Source organism: Eublepharis macularius, chromosome 2 (genome assembly GCF_028583425.1).
Source record: "Eublepharis macularius isolate TG4126 chromosome 2, MPM_Emac_v1.0, whole genome shotgun sequence".
NCBI lineage: Eukaryota > Metazoa > Chordata > Lepidosauria > Squamata > Eublepharidae > Eublepharis > Eublepharis macularius.
In genome coordinates, this window is record NC_072791.1 from 210,512,434 (window position 1) to 210,536,035 (window position 23,602).

General features: G+C 46.7%; 1 protein-coding gene across 1 annotated transcript in view; it reads right to left on the reverse strand.

Annotated features, from left to right (window-relative positions):
* The window catches only part of CPS1 (carbamoyl-phosphate synthase 1), a 209,524-nt gene that overhangs the window by 64,789 nt on the left and 121,133 nt on the right, over positions 1-23,602 (reverse strand). Inside the window, exon 22 of the mRNA XM_054971268.1 lies at positions 2,346-2,487. Within this exon, the coding sequence (XP_054827243.1) occupies positions 2,346-2,487 (142 nt within the window). The remainder of the gene's footprint in view (positions 1-2,345; positions 2,488-23,602) is intronic.

The following is a 23,602-nucleotide window of genomic DNA, read 5'->3' on the forward strand; positions in this document are numbered from 1 at the left end:
ATTCCTTTCTTCTGCCCACCCCACTGCTTTCTGCCTCCTTCCTGCTGGAGTGCTCGCAGCTAAATGCGTTGTAACCAACAGTTAAGCATTATTTATGCATTCAACCTTTTGATTTCAACTTTGCAATTTTTGTTCTGCTTTTCTGGACGTGGTGACATAATGCAAAATAAAAAGTGCAAGACGAATGATTCGTCATCATCGTAATTACTGTTGCGGATATTCTTCTTCATAGGTGCATGATGACCAATGATATTCACCGAGGTCAAAATCTACAAAACCACGCCTGTGCACCTCCGTGCTTGCATTTTCCTCCATATAGCAAACAGAAGGAATCCCTGTTTTGTGCTGTCTGTGAGATGGCGAATGAGCCTGACAGCAAAGCAGGGTGGGAGGCAAAAAATCTTCCCAGGCATGGTCAAATCCTTCAGCATGTTCAAAACAGCTATTGTAGGTCTAGGCCATTATGTAACTCCTGAATAATATGCATGTAGCCCTTATGCTACACCCAGCCCGATGTGCATTCGGAAGATAGACCCTGGAGTTCAATGTGCTTACTTCCATGTCAATGTACTCAGGATTCCAGTTGTAGAGGATGTTGATAAGACCCAGTTTTGTGATCTGTTGGTGTTCCTGCTGGGATTTGCTTGGGCTATTCTGGACAACCCCCTTTCTTCTTCCCCCTTTCAGAATACTTGGCGTAATATCAAATGGAGGGATTAATACTTAGCGCAAGTATTGGCAAGGGAAAGAGACTTTCCTCAGGCAATCCCTTGTCAACACCATGAGGAGCAGATGTCTAGAAGAAACGTGCCCTTTTCTGTCCCAAGAAGAATGACCTTTAGAAGGGCTGTTTGCCACTGGACATTTGGCTAAAGGTCAGACGGCACTCTTCACAGGGCCAAGCTACACATGACGAATGACACTTGAACGGCAAGTGGATTGAGTGGAGGGCAAGTGAACAGGGAGAAATACACTTGCCGTTCAAGTGTCATTCGTCATGTGTAGCTTGGCCCTCAGTTCTACAAAGCTGGGAGAGCACAAAACTGATGCTTGTGTAAACGTGATTGGATTCAGACTATAGAAGAAAGCAAGCCCAAAGGGGTCACATTTGGGACAATAAGAGGCTAGGGTTCAGAGGCGCCCTTAAACAATCCCAAAAAAGTAAAAACAGCCATCAGAAATTTCCAATCTACATCCCTTAATCCAACGGCAAAAAGAGTACGGAGCACCTACAAAATCAACTGTGGCGCTGCCGTGCATACCAGATGAATGTATCCTGCTAAGCGCTATTACAATGAATACCAAATGAACTCGCACTGACGAGGCACTTAAAATAAAGAATGGCCCTATAAAAATTTATTCCTGAGAGACAGACAAAAGGAGTGACACGTTTCATGGTCATACGACGTGAAGGGTCAGCAGCACAACTGTTTCCCACCCTTTCTGCTTCTCTGCTTAAGGCAGGGGGAACAGTAGACTCGGGCAGGAAGCGGTTCTTCTTCGATGCCTTTGCAAGGCTGTGTGTGAAAAAGGACGTGTGCTTGAACTTCTGTCCCGTTTTCGAGAGAGAAGATGGCGTACAGCAGAATTTACTCCCTCAGAGCTACAATCCAGTCATGGGACCAACCATAGAGTTTCCGCGTGCCCCTAGGCAGGCCACTTACAACAGCCAGGTTTTAAGCAGTGCAGGTGTTCCATTCCTTTGCCTTGAGAGTCAATACAAGGCTTTCCAAACCTTCACCAAGATAGATAGCGGTGCTAATGAACCAAACCTACTGAGAGCCATTATTTGAAACTGGATCCTGTCCAAATTGCCTGATTTCAGGGATCTGTACATTGAGTCTGTGCTTGTGATCCCTGGCAAGGAGAAGCACAGGAGTAGTCTCATTTGGCTTTCTGGGCTGACTGCCAGGGTGTGCTGAAGGCAAATATGCCTGCTTAGATTACCCTGGAAAGGTTTTCCTGCTTCTAGCCACGTGCTCCCAGCCCAAGGCAAGGGAGAGCCTCATCTATATGCACCTCCGCTTGCTGAAAAACAAGACAATGCTTGGTGGACATTGAAGAGACTGCCTTGTCGATGACACATACCTGGACACCCTTTTTTCTAGTTTTATCTTCTCCTTTGGGTTAATTCTCCTTGTTCCTCTGCCTTCCCAGCCCCCAGGTACAGGAGAGATCAGATACGTATAACAAGGCAGTCACCCCTCTAGCTCTATAGTCCCCTCTCTTGTTCTTTGCCTACAATTCCTGAATCCTCATCCGTCTGTGCTCAGCTTAGGAGTGGCTACTTTTCACGGGATGAGCCTGGGTCTCCGGCAGCAGGCTGAACCTGTGTGCAGCCATACCTGTTTCACCCATGGTGTGACGTTCTTCTTCAGTCTCAGGTTCCTGCTCTGTGGTTCAGTCACTCCCAGGCACTTCCCAATCTGTTTGTCCGAGAAGCCGATCTGTTTGGCTCTTCTCAGGGTGCCTTCTGGAACAGACTCGCTGGAACAAATATCAGAAAGATTTTACAGGTACTATAATTGATGTTACCTTCCTCTAAGGAGTTCAGAGCAGCATATATGGATCTCTTGTCCTCCGTTTTATCCTCACAACAGGGGTGACTGGCTGGAGGTTGCCTAATGTGTTACAGGGCCAACAGAAATTTGAACGTAGGCCTCTCTGATTCGAGTCTAGCAACCACTGCACCATACTGTATTATCCGACACAAGGCAGGGGGAGGGATGTCTTTGGCACGCATCTTTGCCAACAAACTTCTGCAACTTTTTAATTGTCATAACTGAGTATTTGCACAGGGACTCGATAGATTGCAATAGTGGGGTTTGATTCCCCACTCCTCCGCTTGAAGGCAGCTGGGCGACCTTGGGGTCAGTCGCAGCTCTCTCAGAGCTCTCTCAGCCCCACCCACTTCACAGAGTAATTGTCCTGAAGATAATAATAACACATTTTGTAAACCGCTCTGAGTGGGCGTTATGTTGTCCTGAATAGCGGTATATAAATTGAATGTTGTTGTTGTTATAGATCCAGAGGAATTAGCCGTGTTAGTCTGTAGTAGGAAAATAGTAGAGTCCAGTAGCACCTTTAAGATTAACCAACTTTATTGTAGCATAAGCTTTCGAGAGCCACAGCTCTCTTCGTCAGATGCATCTGACGAAGAGAGCTGTGGCCCTCGAAAGCTTATGCTACAATAAAGTTGGTTAGTCTTAAAGGTGTTGTTGTTATAGAATGCATTCTCCATAGCCAGAGACCCCTCTGCAGTTAGACTCAAATTGCCAATCATTTTACAGTACTAATGCCAATGAAGTCAGTTGTCTCTCCAATATCATTCACGACACATTTGCAGCCAGCTTTGTACACATCACATAGTAGACAGTTCCCCTGTTGTCCATTCCCATCCCATTCTCAGTAATATATACAACTCCTGCCCATGTTAGGATAGTAATAGGTCAATAGGCTGCACTAGCAATGTGCTCACCCCATCAGATTGTGTGGGTCTGAGAACTGCCTAAAGTATTGGGGTAGGTATGATGTCACTGTATGGTCTGGGAAGGCTTTTCACCTTTTCTTTTCTTTTTTTACTAGATTCTATTTTATTTATGTCATTTATAGTCTGCCTTTCTCACTGAGACTCAAGGCGGATTACATAGATTTCAGCCCCGGGCCCTGGTTTATCTACCATGTCACACCAGGCATGCCTGGCTGTTCTCTTTGCTCCATGAAAGAGACATTGTGGAACCTGATGTAATACACCAGGAGGTGAGAAAGGGTATAAGTGAATTCGGGGTGCTGAGGATCATTCAGATGATCAACTCTGGCCCACTTGAAATCAATAGAACATTTGAAGCGCTTGCTTTTTGTTGAATCCTGTTGAAAGTTTCTTGTGTTAGTCACCCCCTTCTAGTGCCTCAGTATATCGGTATAGATTGCATGTAAGCTTCCATTTGCGTTCGTGATGAGGATTAGAGGTTCAAAGGCATTTTCCCAATAAAATACCATAGCCAAATAGGGTTGTCAGCTCTGGATTATGAAATTCCTGGAGATTTTGAGTGTAGAACCTGGGAAGGGCAGAGTTTAGGAGAGGAAGGACTTCAGCTGGTATAATGCCAGAGAGTCCCACCCTCCGGAGGAGCCCCTTTCTCTACTGGAACTGATCGCTGTCATCTGGAGATCAGTTGCAATTCCAGGAAATCTCCATCCACCACCTGGAGGTTGGCGACCCTATATCCAAGTGGCTACATGCTCCATGATCATTCTGGGACTAGTGACCAATTGCCACTTCCTAATGCAAGCAACTCCTTCCACTCTAACACTATAGTTTTACCATAGAGTTTTGCCTGATTCCTAGAGTGTTGTACTGGTAGCACACCAGTGACGTGACATCACTTCTTTGTAACCGTGCCTCCTCCATTCTCCTGCTGGTTATCAGCCATAGCCTTGCATGACCAAGCCAAGCCACTTGCAAACTAAGCACTACAGCCAAGCTTGCTGGATGCAGTTTTCATCTCCTCAGCTACAATCCCCCCTGCTGTATTAAGGCCCTGCCACCCTTCTAGTGTCTCGGTGTATCACCCTCACAAAGGTTTGTCTTCTTTCCATTTTCTGCCTTTTGGGGAGCTGCCCTTTAGACAAACCCCAAGGCACCAATGCATATTTTTAGCTCCTCTGCTTCCCGTTCTCACTTGCTGAGAGCATCCGTGCTCATGTCCTTATTTATGTGCAGGAAGGAGGAAACGATTAGCAAATAAGACTCTTTTCCTTTGAATTATGCTCCTTGTGCATTTGAAATTAAAACATTTGAATGGCCATGCTATTTTAGGGCTCTTTGGAAAAAAGTAAAGAAATGATCTTAATAAAGGAAAGGCATGTAAGAGGCTCCGTGGACCAGGCGTTCATGCTCCCCCTTCCTCCCCAGATCAGGAATAGCTCCACTTTAGTGAAACAGAACACAACAATGGGAAGTGATAAAGAGTCTCTCTACACGAGGCAGCTGACACGGGGAGAATGTGTGTAGGGAGATGCAATGTCAGCCAGGAAGGGTAGTTTAAAAAGACAGAGCCAGTGGCAGGGCAAAGGCTTTGTGATACACTGGAGCTGTGTGAAGGGGCTGTGAAATGCCAGAAAGGAAACTTCCGCCCATTATCACCTCTCCAGGTCCAAGCCTTGCTCTGGAAGGCAGCTCCAGCTCGTTCCTTGCTGCCCTCTGGTTGGTATCCCACACAGTTTTAGATTGTGAAACTAGAGGTTTTAGACTGTTAGAGGTGAAATTGACAGAGCCTTCCCGGAGGCAAAGAGGAAATTGACAAACCTCTGAGGAGCAATCTCTGCAGGCTCTGTCTTTTTAAACTACGCTTCCTGGCTAACTTTGCATCTCCCTGCACTTGACCAACATGCTCCGAGGCGTCTCATGTAGAGAGACTCAAAGTCTTGTCGTTTATTTCTTTGAGCGTCCAAGAGAAGTAGCATTCGAAGTATCACAGGACTCCTGAAAAGCTGTAGTTCTTACTATGCAAGAGCTAGTCTTGGAAGGAGACTTGCCTAAGTTACCAATCTTAAGTACCTACACGTAAAGACCCTTAAGAAATTGGACACAGAGTATTTGAGGAGCAAACCGCTTCTTTGTTGATGAAGTGGTGGGGCCAGAAATTGTGCAAAATTTGAGAACTTCACTCTGCAGATGCTCAGAGGCAGGCAAAAGATTTCCCTCCCTGAAATCTCCAGGAATTGGTAACCGTGGGCACAGCTCATGCACAGGGACAAGGAATGGAAACACATCCAAAGAAAGAGAAAAGTCCCCAGACTAGTGACTCTCACTGTGTACATTTCATATGTCTTTGTAATAGCATGGTCTGCCTTGAAGCCACACAAGTTCTTATCTCACACAGGGGTGGCCAGGCCATTAGGGTGGGGAGTGCTAGGGATGGCAAGCAGCAACCTCAAGCAGCACGTCTGGCCCTGGCGGTGCTGCCAGGAACCTGCTAGCTGGGCCTGCCTTCCTCTGCTCCCATAAAAGAGGGAGGGATGGAGGGGGGAAGAATAAGTTCTGGGCTCTGCTGCCATTGGGCTCCCCATTCACTTGTTTCACAATGCAGTCGTGTCTGCCTCCTTCTCTCCCAACATCTGGTTGGTGCATGATGAGCTTGGCAGCTCAGGGCATGCCCAAGTCATTGCTCAGTGGCTTGAGGCACACCTGGGGCCCTGCATGGTGGCTCGGGGCATGCCCACGTAGCTCAGGGTGCAGCAGCTTGGCTCTGGGCACAGCAGTTCCATGCATGCCCGGGCAGTGGCAAGGGGCATCCAGCTAGCAGCTGGCCAAGGGCATCAGATACACTTGGGCAAACCCAGATCTCACAAAAACCTGGGCCTTAGCGTTGGATACAAAGGAAGCTGCCCAGCTACTGAACCATGCTCATCTTCAAGGTTGCACCACACTCCTCATCTGCAACAGTTCCTGTGCAAACATGTTTGTATAATTCTGGTCTAAACCTAATTATTTCTAATGCCCCAATCAGGACCATCATGCCTGCCTGTAGCCAATCATCCCATTGTATTCATATACCTGTTCTTGCCATAGAAACAATGACATGAAACGTTGGTTCATCTGCAATGGCAGTAGCCCTCTACAATCTCGTGCATGGATATTTCTCAGCATTTGCTGATACCTGAATGGCCAGCTTGGAACCTACTGCCTTCAACACTCAAGGGCTAGGCGGAGACCCTTCCCCAGCACTGCATGCTAAAGTACAGCCTCGGCTTCCCATTTGCCTGCCAGTGGTGGGCAATCTCCTGGGGGTTTGCTCCATTGTCCACCAATCACTGGCGATCAGAGGGAGGTGTCAACCCCCCCCCCCCGGCAATTGCCCGCCACCAGCAGGCAACCCAGGAAAGAGCACACTGGGCATGCTCCCAGCAGAGTGCAAGGATGCCACTTCCCAAAGTGATGTCCTCATGCCGGCTGCAGGCACACTTCCGTGCTTTGCTAGAACCAATTTTGGCCCCAAATGGGCTGAATTTGCCCTGTGCAAAGTGCAGGAGCATGCTCATAGCCAGCATGATGACATCACTTCCTGGAAGTGATGTCATCATGCCAGCACCAGGAAGACTCCCAGGAAGCACGAGGTAAGTGCCAGGTCCCCCTCTCCTGCTGGGAGGGTATAGGGACTTGGCAACCTTAGTACAGCCTCACTAGATTTGCCAACGCCATACTGGGAAATTCTTGAAGACTTGGAAGTGTAACCTGAGGAGGGTGGAGGTCAGGGAGGGGAGGGACCTCAGTGGTATAATGGCATACAGTCCACCCTCCAAAGCAGCCATTTTCTCTAAGAGAACTGATCTCTGTTGTGTGGAGATCTGTTGGACTTCTGATGGATCTCCAGGCCCCACCTAGAGGTTGGCAACCCCAAGACTCATGGAGGCACAGCGAGGGAAATTGAAATGTGCTCCCAGCCACTCTTTTCTGTCTCTCCCCCACCATACATATAAACATTCCTCCCCACATTGACGCCAACTCATTACCTTTGCTTTAATTTTATACATACCCTTCAAAAACCTTCGTAAGGTTATATTCCCTTAATGCCACCCCGTAACTACATTTAAAGCACAGCAATTCTAAGAGGCAGTGATTAACATCTTTTATACTGCTCTGCTCCCAATATTTGCTGCCACAAAATGACAGTTTGAAGTTTTAGAGTGGGAGAAAAATTGTCTTCAAGCTAGACAATCAACCTTTTTACGCACTGCCGTAATCATTTAATGGTGAGGCAGTGCCACTTGCTTCCTAACAAAATGAAGTCTCCCGTGTTTTCCTGTTTATAAACAATAAAGGCGATTCCCTCTGTGCGCTCCCTCCCTCCTCCTCGCTGTTTTCGGCTTCCAGGGTGGATTTTCGTTGCAGGGTTTTTGTGTGTGTTTAAAATCCTACCCTGTCATTTCTGAAACTCCACTCCCGCTTCTTCTTTAATAATAAATGATAAAGGGAAATGGAATAAATTCCCCTTAATGAGGAAATTTTCACCTGGCACAGAGGAACTGGGGAAATCTATTAACTGACTCGAGGAATGCCTCCAGCATTGCAATTGCCCAGGGAGCCCCAATGCTTCGGCACAGTCTTCACTTCCACTTGACTGGCTTTCATCTGATCTACTGACTCATGAGTAATACTAAACCAACATGCAGTTGGAAAGCACCCTCTCCACTGTGCAATTGAGTATTCTGAGCAACTGAAGGGCTTTGCAAAGTTATTTGCAGTAAGGGAGGAGGCATAGCATGGGAAAGAGATCTGACAATCTGTTGGGCATTTGCACACAGGCAGCTATCCGTGCTAGATCTCTGCAAGTGTGACCAAAGGCATGGTTGCCAACTCAGACTGGGAGATTCCTAGAGATTTGGAGATGGAGTTTGGGGGAAGTATGGTTTGGAAAGGGGAGGGGTCTCGGCAGGGTATAATGCCATAGAGTCCACTCCCCAAAGCAGAAGAAAGATGGAGTCGGGAAAAAAGCAGACAGGCATAACAGTGCAGAGGATGGAGAAATGCTGGGTGAAAAGAGTAAGAATGGAGATCCTTAGGAGAAAGCCAAGTTAAATAAAAAGCAAATGAGAGGCCAACTAAAAACAGAAAAGGTGCTGAAGGCACTGCTTCCAGGCAGGGCAAAGGGCACAATGGGAAAGAAGATATTGGATTTCTGGTTGGGATCATTCAGAAAGTCACAGAGCAGTTAAGAGTGTCTCTACACGAGACATCCAACATGTTAAGAATACATGTCGGGAGATGCAATGTTAGCCAGGAAGCGTAGTTTAAATAGATACAGCTGGCAGCATGGCAAAGGCTTTGCTATACACAGGAGCTGCGTGAAGGGGCTGTGAAATGACAGAAGGGAAACTTCAGCCCATTATAACCTCCCCAGGTCCAAGCCTGGCTCTGGAAGGCAGCTCCAGCCCATTTCCATTCCTCACTGCCCTTTGGTTGAGATCCCACAAAGTTTTATACTGGAGAGGTGAAATTGACAGAGCCTTCCAGGAGAAGATGAATTTAACAAACCCTCTGAGGAGCGATCTCTGCCAGCTCTGACTTTTTGAAACTACGTGTCCCGGCTAACATTGCGTCTCCTTACACTTGACGAACACGCATCCAGGCATCTCGTGCGTGCATTGGTCACCATGCAGTGAGAGGTGTGGTGGTCCAATGTAGATTCTGGAGCTGTGGTGCAGCACTGCTTAGTTCATTGCTGCTGTCAGTATTTTTTTTTAAAGGTACTCATATATTGGTCTGCACTGATCTCCACCAATTTCCCCCTCAGGATTTAGGACCCCCCCTCCACCAAAATGCCAGTACTCAGCATCAGTGAGTACCGCCACACAAAAAGCCCTGGTTGTTACAGCGATAAATTGTACACATTGTTATTTTATAATATTAAAAAATTACAGAAAATGCAACATTTTAGTTAGCATTATGCACATTGGTTATATCCAAGCGAGTTGAACAGTCCTATTTCTAGGGTCGCCGGCCTCAGAATCTCAGACACACCAAGGGTGGAAAACACATTACTAAGTATCTAGGGATGCTCAAGTGAACCTCATTTCACATTTCCCCCCTCCAACTTTCCACACACTCACTCGCACAGTCACACTTCAATTTGCTCCGCATGAATACATTCACACGTTTGATATCAGTTCCTCCTCAGCCGCTAAAAGCACTCCAGTTTCCCCCACCTTCCACTTCAATTCATTGAAATGCAGATCTTGACACTGTCTCACATCTTAAAGAAATGTAAATTGGCCAATCAAAGGAGCCTACAGTACTTGTTCTCCCAGCGATCTGCCCTCCAGACACACTTGCAGATGCAATCTCACAAAGGGAGCTCCCATGAAAGCGGCATGCACGTGCGCCGAGCAAGAAGAGCCTGCCCATGAACTGAAGACCACACTTAACATCCTGCTCTTGAGTGTCCCCTGGAAATTTGCAACATGGAGTGATTCCACACACGTTGGATAATGCACTTCCAATCCTCTTTATAGATCATTTGGAACGGATTTTTTTCTGTGCGGAACAAAAAATCCACCTCAAATGATTGATAAAGTGCATTGAAAGTGCATTATCCAACGTGTGCCAAATCAGCCATGTATTTCCCCTCTAATTCACAGCGTTCTTTTGAGGAAGCTAAACTGGTATGCCGAAGCAAATACACATTTCTCATGGAGGCCTCTTGCATTTTTACCTTGCCCATTTACTAAGGAGATCAGCTTCTCCTCTCCTCCATTTGACCTTCACAACAGCCTTATGAGTTAGGCATTTGAGAGAGTGCTCAGCTAAGATCACCTTTACCCTCCCACTTCACACTCATTCTTAGGAGGACCATAGACTGGCTAGCTAGCAACAGTAGTGCTGTAGATGTTTGCTTTTTAAAGAGCGGAGTCTGGCTGAGATTGGTGAACTCGGGTTCTCCACAGCCACACAGCTGCTGCAAGGAATGGATATTTAAAAATAAAGGAGCACCCAAAGAGACTTGGAACACCACTGCAGGGAAAGGAAGGTTCTTCTTCTTCCTCCCCCCAGCCATTTTCTGCGCCAAATGCTCTGGTGGGGGAGTTACTTCCCTGTTTCTGCTGCTCCATGTGAAGCGTTCCGTGCATGTCGGTATTCCAAGCCCAAACAGTCTCTGCTTTATTTTTAGGCCCAAACAGTATCTGCTTTATTTTTAGGCATTTTTAGGCATTTAGGCATTTAGCAGCTGCAGGGAACCTTAGATGCAGCTCTTAAAAAGTGAAGGTCTGGTCTGGCTCCCAGCTCTTTCTCCTGCTCCTCTTTGAGTCAAGAAGTAGAAAATGTGAAGCATGATAGCTTGACGTGGGGGTAGGCTTGCCAGGACTCCTTACAATCCTGGCCGGGGGGGGGGGGGGGACGGGGTGGAGACCTGGCTCTTACTTCCTTCTTCCCTGCACATGGCTGTGCGATGACATCATTTCTGGTGATGTCACTGCGCAAGAGTGCACCCACACTTCACAGCAGGCTGATTTGGGCCTCAAACAAGCCCGATTCAGCCCTTTTGGGATCCAAATTGGCCTGTAGCAAAGCGTAAGAGTGCTCTCGGGGCAGCACAATGATGTCAGTGATGTCATTGCGCCGCCCCGGGAGCATGCCCGGGAGGCCCGTTCCCGTGTCTTCCTCCCCCGCCAACCAGGTAAGTGGAGATGGGGGCGGAGGGTGAATGCAGGGGATCCCCCACCCACACCAGGAGGAATGGGATCCCTACTTGGGGGTGAAGCTAATGCCCATAAGAACAGTCATCGCTAGGTTCAATATTTCTGTTAATGTACCAGAAGGTGTGTAGAATAACTGATCTCGCCCAGTGCATCAAGGAAAAAGAAAGACGCTCAGCTCAGTAGTGGAGTTCCCACTTTTGTTTCTGGAACCTCAAGGAAGCAGGAAAACAGCCTATCGCTGAGCTACGGTCAATCCGGGAATATTAAATAACGCTTTAATTTCTGAACATATATTAGAAACAAAACCGTACTGTTGGCAAGGCAGCCCCCACATTACAACAAGTGTTTGTGTACAGGCACACAACTCAGATCTCAGAAGATGGACTAAGGTTGCTCGGCAATCATACTGGTTGGATTTTTAAACTAGTATAGTGGGCAAAAAAAAAAGGCCACCCTCTCTCGCTCTTTTCTCCTGCCTGCTAAGTCAGCTCGTGAGAGATTCATGTCGGTTTGCTCTATCGGTTCCGACATTTCACAAGATCTAGAAGAAGCTGCAATTATAGTAATGAGATTGGGGCAAATATTGTTTGTCTCCTTGCCTTGAGGAGACAGGTTGTAACCGCTTTCCTCAAGAGGAACCGGATTCAAAGCTGACTTGTCACGAGATGTCAAGACCCGTTAAAGGAATGGGAGATGTAAACCAGCCATCCTCACTTTCTCTTCTTGCTCTGTGTAGATCACTAACAGAGAATCACTGGAACACAAAGAGGCGAACAACTCTTACCTCAGAGTCATGCAGAACATAAACAAGACGGGACAGTTGAACTCTGTGGGGGGACAGAGAGAACGGCAAAGAAGCCTTCTTGCCAAGTTACACCCTTCCAAGTCAATAGGTTTAAGAAGGGTGTGCGTGTGTTTAGGATAGCACTGGTAGAGTCTCTTCCTCGCATTGCACAATATGAAAGGTCCTTCTGAGGATAAATCAGTTGTTCTGTTTAATAATAGTAATAGTAATAGTAATAGTAATAGTAATAGTAATAGTAATAGTAATAGTAATAGTAATAGTAATAGTAATAGTAATAGTAATAGTAATAGTAATAGTAATAGTAAAGCAACAACAACATTCAATTTATATACTGCCCTTCAGGACAATTTAATGACCACTCAGAACAGTTTACAAAGTGTGCTATTATTATCCACAGGACAATCACTCTGTGAGGTGGGGCTGAGAGAGCTTCTCGGAGCTGACCCAACTGACCCAAAGTCACCCAATGGAGAGCCAGTTTGGTGTAGTGGTTAAGAGCGTGGGACTCTAATTTGGAGAACGGGGTTTGATTCACCACTCCCCCACTTGAAGCCAGCTGGGTGACCTTGGGCTAGTCACAGCTCTCTGGAGGTCTCTCAGCCCCACCCACCTCACAAGGTGTTTTGTTGTGGGGATAATGATGACATACTTTGTAAACCGCTCTGAGTGGGCGTTAAGTTGTCCTGAAGGGCAGTATATAAATAGAATGTTGTTGTTGTTGTTGTTATTCATGCATAGGAGTGGGGAATCAAACCTGGTTATCCAGATTACAGTCCTGCTGCTCTTAACAACTACACCAGACTGGTTTGTACTTTAAGATAATGTGGGATACTTGCAGGAAGCATCTCAGGGATGCTTACGAAGTTCTTTCTACCCAAATGATGCCTGGGATTTGAGGGGGTTCCAATGTACCTGATCATTTTTTCTGAGCAGCATTGAGGCATTAGTAATCCGCTTTTCCTCTGGCTTTGATTTCCGGACTTGGGTCAGAGAGCCATAATGGGTTACACACTTTGTTGCAGTTTTCAGTTCACATCTCCCCCCCCCCCCCCCGCATAGATAACTATCAGAATACAAACGCATGGGTGTGGGTCAAGAGGACTCCTAGTGCAACATATAATTGCATCAAGACTCCTTTGTGTGTGTAAGCATTCCTGGCTTCTGAAGCTTGTGTTTTTCATCCCAGGCAATCAATGCATGTGCCATTCTCTCTTCACAGGGCCCTTCAGAAGAGCAAAAAGGGGAAGTTCAACCCCTTGATGCTTCTTCCTGCGGTGCCCCCTTCCTCTTCACGAAGCTGCTCTGAGATAAGACAGATTTGGCTGGTAAGACTCAGCAGCTCAAGCTCCCAGTCAAACAGCTCTAGAGCCATTTCTGTACAGGAATGCCAGACCCTGCATCGAGGGGCAGAGATGCATGCAACTCACAGCACAGGTCCACAAGTTCATTCCTTTGTGCACGAGGATCTGCTCCCAGAAAAGCATGCACATCAAAGTTCGTGTGGGCCTCTAGAAAGGAGTCAAAGGCAGCTTTTCACTCTACTTTCAAACTACTTGCACTTCACTTTTTTCTCTGCAAAGATCAGCAAATGCCTGCGTTCAAGATGCAGTCTGCCTAGTTGGTTCCTTGTAGGGTCTCTCTAGACATGCAGGTTTTTGAAGAGTTGAGTCCCCACATCCAGCTCGTGTTTCCTGCAGCCACACAGCAGCTTTGGGGAAGAGCTGTTTTTTAAAAAAGGAGAGCCCAAATGGCTTCAGAACACTTCTGGAGAGGGGAGAGGCTCCTCTCTCCCCACTCAAGCCATTTCCCGTGTCAAAATAGCACAGGACGGGGATTTTTCCCCTGTTTTTTCTACTCTGTGTGGAGTGTTCTGTACATATGGAGTTGTAAAAACAAGGGGGGAAACTCTCCCTGTGTTATTTTAACATAGGGAAAGGGCTTGAAGGGGAAGGGAGGAGGCCCCCCCTCCCCCATGGAGGCATTCCGAGGCCATTTGAGCTCTCCTTCATTTTTGAACAGCCATTGACTTTTTAACTGCTGCATGGCTGCAGAAACTTGCGCTGGGTCTATGGAACCCAGACCCAACTCTTTAAAAACCATCACGTCTGGAGAGACCCTATGAGGAACTGCCTAGGCAGACTGCATCGTGAACCAAGGCATTTGTAGATCTTTGCAGAGAAAGGAGTGAATTGCAAATCCAATTCTTTAAAATCCTGCATTATCTACAGAGACCCATCCTGAAAGCACTGCACTTCTTGGATTCATGGAAGACCCTGTTGGATGTATTCTGTCAAGATATTCTGTCACCTTTTACAAAAATGGCAATGACGCACAAATGATTACGGGTCTTCACCCTTTAACCTGATGGAAAGCCTCCAAATAACTCGCAAGCGCACAAAATGCACCAAATGTGGACCAAACAAGGGCCGATTCCAGACGGCCCTCTGCCTCCCGAAATGTTGCGCGTCGTCGCGCGTCGTCGCGCGGAAAACGCGAAATATCGCGTTTTCTCGCGCGAGTTTTGCGCGAGGTCGCGCAAAACTCACGCGAGAAAACGCGATATTTCGCGTTTTCCGCGCGACGACGCGCGACGACGCGCAACATTTCGGGAGGCAGAGGGCCGTCTGGAATCGGCCAAGGTCAATTCAGTGCTACTACACATACTCATACACACATCCATCTCCTGTGCACACTACAAGCTATCACTTGGGTCTGAGAGCCAAGCTACAAGTGACGTCTGACACAGGTTGGACACTTGTCAGCTTCCCTCAAGTTTTGATGGGAAATGTAGGCATCCTGGTCTTGCAGCTGTAATGGAGAGCCAAGCTGTAAGACCAGGACGCCTACATTTCCCATCAAAATTTGTGGCAAGCTGACAAGTGTCCAACCTGTGTCAGGCGTAGCTTGGCTCTTAGACAATGGCCCACGATTAACCCTTGCAGGGGCGAATTTTAAGTAGGTAAAGCATCCCGATGTTAGATGATAAAACTGGCTAGTTTTTCCATTTTAAAGCAATGGATGCATTAGACAATCTTGGCTAAAGAATAAAAACATGTATTTTCTAGGTTCGAACAGAAATCCATCAAGACCAAATTCAGAGCAAAGCTGTGCAAAGGGTCCTGTGGAGCAGAGGAAACTACCTTGAACGAATGGGGAACCTTCGCTTGGGGGAGATGCCACACCTAGCATCCTTACCCAAAATAGCTGGGTGAGAATGATAGTCTACTCTATTCAGTGATTTAATCCAGAAAACCAATATCTGTCTTAAATAAGTTAATATTAATACTCTGGGTCCATGAACTCTCTTTCCTGTGCTTAAAAGCAAGATGTCTAATGGCAAAACGCATTAATGCATCCCGATCGGGAGCACGTATTTCAACTACAAGGGGTCCACAAAACTGAACAAAAGGCGAGCTTCCCTTGATACCGTTCAGAAAAGACTCAACAATCACAAGCATGTCCAGGAAAAATAAACAACCTTTCTTTTTGTCAGAGGGTTCTAAAATTAAGAGCTCTGCATATGTGCAAAACACACCTTCTGTTTAAATCTATTTTAGTCCCATTCCTGGACTCACAGTCTGGCTGTGAGAGAGAAAAGCAAACACCCCAAAGATGTTCTTTTCAAGAAAAGCCCAGGGACGCTCCAGAGGCACTGGGAAATTATATGTTACTCATAATACCTCTGAGAATGAAAAGCTATGCAAATGAATTGCTCAGTCTAGATCATTATGAGTTTTGACGGCATCTGTAAAACTGAATATCAGAGACTGCGTCACCTGAGTCTTTTAGCAGGTTGAGATTTTACCACCACCACTCCTCCAGTGATCAGGCCTGTGGTCAGACCAGTTAGCTGGGATGGTTTTAGCCTGGTGCCCTCCATTACCCAGATGAGGTCTAAAAGAAAAGGCTGCAGGCTTTTGAATCTAAGTCCTGTTTCCAGGGAGGAAAGTACTTTGAAAATAAATCTTTTTAATTCTCCCATGGAGTCCAAACTTTCTGGAAAAAAACAACAGGGCCTCTCCATGGCACTATAGTGGCTCACCCTGGAACTGGTGCTCTCTTAGCCATGAAGGTGTTCACCTGTCCCCTTTAGCTTTGCTGGTGGCCATCCATCCTGGTATGCATGCCAGAGGACTGACCCTTTCTTGGACTTCCCCATTAACCCTCTGGCTTCCTAGCCAACTTCCTTGCCTTGCTTGCAACTGGGCCTTTACTCATGAGAAGGCCTCCATCCAGCTCATGCTTACCGTTTGCCTGCCTATTGCAAATAAACTCCTACCCCAATCCCCCACCTGTAAGAAACCGAGAAGCTAGAAAATGGTAGTGTTCTAAGAATTTCCCTATGTCTCTATGGTCTTTCCCAGAAATTTGAGGAAATTCCTAGAGCGCCGCCACATCCACCTCCCCAGGCACTGCTCTCCCTCAAAATCTGCTGGGGCAGTGCTCCCAAGCCTACTGCATTGGCCAATATGTCAGGGCCACTTACACCTTGCAGCAGGGCTGTTGCATCTCATTCCACTACACTCTCTCTCCTCTCCCGGTTCTGAGAATCTTCGGCCATGAAAATGTTTCCCCTTGCTCCAGCTACAGAAACTGGAGTCCAGGGGACTGCTTGGAGATTCGGGAACCTGCAACACACACTCACTGTCTGCCCCACCCACCCTGTTGCACCAACATAGTATTAAGAGCCTGCGTGCTGCAGTGGTGAGAATGTCAGGCTAGGATCTGAGAGAACCCGTTTCAAATCCCCGTGCTACCATGGAAGCTGGTTTGGTGACCTTGGGCCAGTCACACACTGGCTGATTCCGCACACGTTGGATAATGCACTTTCAATGCACTATAGCAATCGTTTGGAAGTGGATTTTTTGTTTCACACACAAAAAATTCAGTTCCAACTGATCTCTAAAAAGGATTGGAAGTGCAATAACCAACGTGTGCGGAATCAGTCACTGTCAGCCTCACAGGATTGTTGGGATGAGAGAAGAATTGTGTAAGCCATTTTGGGTCCCCACTGGAGAGAGAGGCAGGGTGTAAATGAAATAAATAAGGAAAGAAACTTTGGGATCACTGGAATCTAATTAGATGACCTTGGCCCAACTTCTCAATACATAGCAGCACTGAAACATGCGGCAATATTTTAACAAGATTCGGAGGCCTCAGACTCACCTGGGGCCAAGTTGCTGCCAGCGGGATGAAGCGTGGCAACCGCCATCTTGAGGGCTCAGCTGGCATTCCCCGGGCAAGCCCTCAACCAATCAGTTCAAATCCCTGCCGCCCAATCAGGGGTGGCAGGGATCGGCCGGGGGGGGCGGGGCTTGGGAGCAGACTGCAGATTCACAGTCTTCCCTCTGGTCCAGCCACATAGTATACCTCCTGTGGCCAGCTCCTGCCTCCCCTCAGTCGGCTCTGTCCCCTGAACACCCACCCACCTCTTCCTGTTTATGTGGTTTTCTTTCTTTGCATTCTTGACACAACTTTGTAGGCAGTTGTCATTGGATCAGATCCCTTTCGGGGGGGTCAGGGCCCGTGCATCCAGGCTCCCACTATGGAGATTCCCATAAGGAATCTTGGGAGTGAGTTATGGAGGGGCATGCCCAGCTCGGGGGCTGCCAGGTAAACTCACTCCCAGGTGGCAGGGGAATCACCCAGGTGATCTCCCTCTTAATGCCACTCCTTGGGTCCCCCCCTCAGCCTGGGTCTGAGGGAGGTGGGGGTCATCGACTGCCAGGTGGGCCAGCCGATGCTTGCCGGGATCTGATCCACATGCGGCGCCAATGCTCCTTCATACTGTTCTTAATAAAGTTGCAGCCTAATTTCTATTCCAAGACACGTGTGCGACTGGTTTTGTCGCCTTGCTTCCTTCCCATAGGCAGCAACTGCCATGTCCACATCCTTCGCCTGCACGGTGTATCTCCAGTAGTTTAAAAAACAGGTCTTAGTTGTTTACCTGCAGATGGATTTTGTGTCCCCCCGGCCACCTCTGGCTCATGTCCCTGGCCACAGAGCAAATGTAGATCTGAAATACATTTGCAGGATCAGCTGCTTTGCTCCTTTGAAGCCAAGGACACTTTCCCATAAGAAGAAAAAACCCACAACAAAACATTTCCTTTACATGCTTGTTTGAAGTAGCTGGGAGCCAAGAAGAGAGAGAGGGGATTGGAATCTATTGATTAGTCCAGGGACTGCAGACTCTGACATTAAAGTGGCATTAACACTTGTGTGTCCTCGGATTATATTCCTATCCTGACCAATGAGTTTGTATCTGTAGCCAGTCCTCGCCTGGTTTTCCTACTAATCTGGGAGGTGCATAGATTTTTTTTCATTTGATAAGGCAAGACAATTCAATTTGCTTTTCTCTTTTGCAATCATTATTCCCTCCCACACTTTATTTATTATACTTTTAGCATGCAGCATTAAAAAATGATATTCTTTTTGAAAACCTCTGGTTTTTTGCTGTCAGCATAACAGTAAATACCCAGATTATTATAATTTATTTCACACCCTGAGACACAGCTAACCCTTTCCATTGTTTCCGGGATAGCTATGCAAGAGTTTAATGATTTTGAGGCAGAAAGAATAATGGTAACAGTGTAAGAGCTCACTTCTCTTCAGAATCTCCTGCAGGTATACCTTTCAGTCTTTCATTACCGCTAATCTATGAGCGAAGAATTCCACAGCTAATGCAAAAATAAAGAACAGAAGGGGCATCCTTGACATGTCCTTCTAAAAAGGATAATTCCCCCCCTTTTTTTTCATTTTGCAGAAGAGTTATTGTGAGGGTCTCAGGGTTCAAGTGTGCAAACGGCTGAGAAAACAACCACTAGAAGAAACTTATATAGAAGCAGCACAAAGCATTATAACAAGAACGGAGACAATATGAATAGGAAGCCTCCTTTTCGTAAAGTGACAACAGCAACCAAAATCCGGCCACTGAGCAATTGATATGATTTGCAGGACAGTTCGGGAGAGGCAGAAGAAGCAGTCAACTGTTGCTTGCTCGTCACAAAGGCCGTCGTCAGTGCCAGTGAAGAAAGAAATATCCTTCTTCTTCCGCTCTCCTATTGTACTGTATAAATTAAGGACTATGGTTGTTGTGGGTTTTCCGGGCTGTATTGCCGTGGTCTTGGCATTGTAGTTCCTGACGTTTCGCCAGCAGAGAGGTGTTCGACAATACATTGAACACCTCTACGGGGAGGAAACATTCCAACAGACCCGGAGATTGGAAACACTTCGGAACAAGAAAGCACATCTACTCTGTTCTTTAACCTTTCTCCTAATCGACAATACAAATTAAGGACTGTTTCCACATAGCTTACCTTCTTCCAGGAAACAGAGTCTTCACGCACAAAATCACGCGAGAAGACGCTGTTATCATGTGAAATCGCACAAGAGCACACTGTCTTCCATGATAACAGTGTCTTCTCACGTGATAACAGCATCTTCTCGCGTGATTTCGCGTGTGAAGATGCTGTTTTCCGGAAGAAGGTAAGCCGTGTGGAAATGGCCAAGGAGTGGAAACTACTAGACACTGCGAGAATCCTGCTTCTAATGCCACCTAACCCTTTAAGGTGACAAGTGTTAAGAGAGCTATGGGTTCTCTTCACTTTCAAAGGAAACCCTTCAGGTGCAAGTGAGGAGAAATCTAGAGAAATGTGAAAAAGTCATTATTGGTGATTTGAAGAAATAAAAGTGGCCCACCGCTTGCCACTCAGTCCTTGGTCCCTGTTACGTTCCTCCTGCCCACTCTACTGCCTCAAATGGAAAAATGCACCAGTGGTTAGATCCGACCCCGGAGACCAGCTGGCCATCCCTAACTCGGGTGATATCCGCTTAGCAAGGGTGGATGGGTTATACTGTGCACTGTACTGTTTCTTTAAAGTGTAATTCATTGCAAAGGGTTTAATCACACTGCGGTCTCTTTGTCTGCCTAGCGGACCTAGCCAAATAAAGCATCTGGTTTTTAAAGGGATTATAATGATCCAGAGCAACAATTCATGGCCAGGCCTCTAGGCATTTCTATAATGCAACCAATTAGTGATAATTGTAATAGAAGAACCACACTGCAGCTTGCGGAGATGCAGGGCATGCAGCTGGGAAGCCGCCAGCATGCGTATGGTCACATGAAAACATTGCTTAGAGATCTAAAGTCAAGTCAAGTCACAGGGGGGTTCTTTTCAAGCTGAAAATGGCCCCACAGCACAGCAAAATCCACATGGGGGAAGGGGGGGCAGAAGCAGACCGGGGGACTGGAAAGAGCTGGCTTCGAGGCTCATGCAAAGGTGCCAAGATCCATTCCCATCACTCAAAGAACTTTCCTTTGGCGATCACTGCAGAAGTGCTGCTTGATGTGATGGGCAGAACTACCCCCTGAGCGGAAGCCACCGTCCATTTTCATTTCCTCTTCATATATTTACGAATGTGAAAAGCCAGGAAGGGCCTGGGATTCTGTATTTTCCGTTTTTACTTTCACTCGTTTTGCCTACTTGATATTTGCTCTAGTTTGGGTGCAAATTCTTTTGGAATATTTGGAAAGAGAGGAAACAGCCAAGGTTCTAGTCACTGCATAGCTGCAAGCTAAGGCATAACTTTGAGTTAAAATGGTAGGGAGGGAGTGGCTCCGCTCTCTTCCCCTAGAAAACCAACTCTCTAAAGTTGAAAGCCATAATCCTCAGTCAAAAGCTCAACTCCCAAGCTGCAAGGTGCTTCCAGAACTGCATTTGTTTAAGATGGGTAGCCATTTTAGTCTATCTGTAGCAGTAGAAAAGAGCAAGAGTCCAGCAGCACCTATAAGACTAACAAAATTTGTGGCAGGGTATGAGCTTTCATCACTCACAGCCCACTTCTGTGACTTACGATAGTTCATACCCTGCCACAGGGCTTTTTTTCAGTTAGAACACAGTGGAACGGAGTTCCGGCACCTCTTGAAAATGGTCACATGGCTGGTGACCCAGCCCCCTGATCGCCAGACAGAGGGGAGTTTAGATTGACCCTCCACGCCGCTCAGTGCGGAGGGCAATCTAAACTTCCCTCTGTCTGGAGATCAGGGGGCGGGGCCACCGGCCATGTGACCATTTTAGCTGACGGTGATTTAAACTTTTAAAAACTCCCCCCTTGTTCCAGCTAACCCAAAGTGACGTCATTGTGCAGTCCTGGGAGCTGCATTCCACCACCTCTTTTCCCAGAAAAAAAGCCCTGCCTTGCCACAAATTTTGTTAGTCTTACAGGTGCTATTGGACTCTTGCTCTTTTCTACTGCAATTGTTTAAGCAATGAAAAATAGAGAACTGAACAGTTCCACAGCTAACTTGTTCTATAAGCGTGGTGTGTGCGTTCAACAAGCCACCATCAGAACCTCTCCTTATGAATGTGTGATGACTATGAACTCCCAAAAATATGGAGGTGGAGACAGTTGGAGTGGAGGTAAGGAACTCAGCGTAATGAAATTCTGTTCATGTGCTGTTTCTATTTGAAAACCCAGGTTTCTGACATGGGTTCTTCATGAGCTGGATGGAAAATGTTGTGTTTTATCTAGACCAATCAGTTCACTTAAAACATTTGCCTTTTTTTCATTAGTTGCACATAAAGTGCCACAATTGGAACAAATTAATCAGGGAGACCAGTCTTTCCACCAATAAGGATAATCTGGCTAGCTGTTTCCATGCACAAAGTTTCCATTTTCTGTTCAATATTGCACAGTCTCAAGAACTCCCACGGGGCTTTCTGAGTCTATATAAGCAGGGGTTCTGTTTGCATGAGTTCTTTCATGCCCTAGGACTGCGCCAGCCAGAGGCAAAGGCTTTGCTTGTACACACTGTAAGACAGGAGAAAGTGGGACAACAGAGGCTCAGCCTCAGGCTACATCACCCCCCTCACCATGATGATAGCAAAAGCAAAGAGACCAAAGGCTCTGCTTGCATTTGCTGGCCGGCAGATAGTCAGGGTGGTGGACACTGAATAAAAGCGGAAGCCCAGCCTTTGATGCCCACCACCAGTGACTGGCAGCCTACCTTATCTATCGATGGGAGGCTGAAGGCAGAATCGTAAGGCCCCCTCTCCCCCTACCCCGTGACAGGGAAGAGCAAACACACAGATGGGGCAGAGATAATGATGAATAAGAGAGAACATTATTTCATTGTATTCTGTACGGTATTGAAAAGCAGTGCAGCTGTGAGGCTTCAGATATGCATGCCTTATTCTCATACAAAGTGGCAAGGGGGGTTGCTTTTAAACAAAATAGGGGGGAATGGACAGTTAGCTCTGCTCCCACCACCCCACCACCCCCCTCGCACTGCTATTGGAAATGTGTTTTCTCATAGCCAGGCTCTGATATGGGAAGTCAGTTTGGTTGGGAGGAAAGGGCAGTAAAGAACAGGAGGCAGCCACGCGTAGTTGCACTTCCCCAGGTGCTCCAGTTCTGTCAAGGAAAAAGAAAACTACCACCAATATCACCGCCAAACGTTTTCTTGAGGATCCCAAGAAAAGAGGGGAAAGCTGACTCACAGCTCATGCCTCCTTGTTTGTTTTAGCGAAAAAACCCACAACCATTCTCTATAGTCTGTCATTACCTGCTAGGATCTACCTGGGAACCAGAAGAGCACCATAACTGTACACTTGCACATGTGTGCACTACAGTATTTGTTTTGACCCTTTCCTGAATCATAGGGTAATAGTAAACAGCAAATTTCACAACATGCAGTGAAAGCTACTGTGGTATATCCTCCCTTAGCCATTTGATGTCTAACAGTGCAGTTCGAAGCCAAGTTACCCCCTTCTAAGTCCATTGAAGTCAATGGGCTTAGAAGGGTTTTTAACTCTGTCCAGGGTTGGATTGTCCTATCTTGATTGTATCTGAAGAAAATAGCGAGAAAATCCAGTTCATTTCAGCATCAGTAACTACCAAGTGCATGCAATCATTTCCTTTTGAGTGAAATCCGCAAAACAAAACATAACAAGGAAGTTAGGGGGAAATTACCCACTGTTTCCAAAACTGTAAACAATCAATTGCAACCTTTCTTCTCTCCTTCCATAGTCATTTATGCTTCTGCTTAGCTAACATTCCAGCTGACTTTCGGGTTGAGACGAGAACTACTCAATTAAAAATTTACAGATTGTCAAAGGAGCAGAACAAAGATTAGATGAAAGCCTGCTTCATAACAACCATGGGAACCTTTCCGGCAAGTTCCTTCGCTGCATGTTTTGCATACTGTGAGTTTCGAGCACCCTCGTGTGGGTGAAGCGCAAAAGCGGCAAGCACGCAGAAGAGAACGGGGTGAACTGTGAAGACAATAACTCAAGGAGGAAGCTCTGCCTGGCCTCATAAACTACAAAGAGAATGCTCAGGTCAGCAAAGCAGGGGAGACTGCCAAACAGCCTTGATCTTCAATTTACTGCAATCCATTGTGCTTTATTTAATACAGTCACATTACGGAACGAAGCCAATTTATATTTCAGTGCTCCTAGAATCATAGCTTTTGGAAGCGAGGAGGGTCACATTGCAACATATGGGCAGCGCAGTCTGCAAGCTGACTATCTTTTTTCACGCCGCTGGAACTCCGTGCAAAAAATATGTGTATTTGCAGCTAGAGGAATCCCATGATTT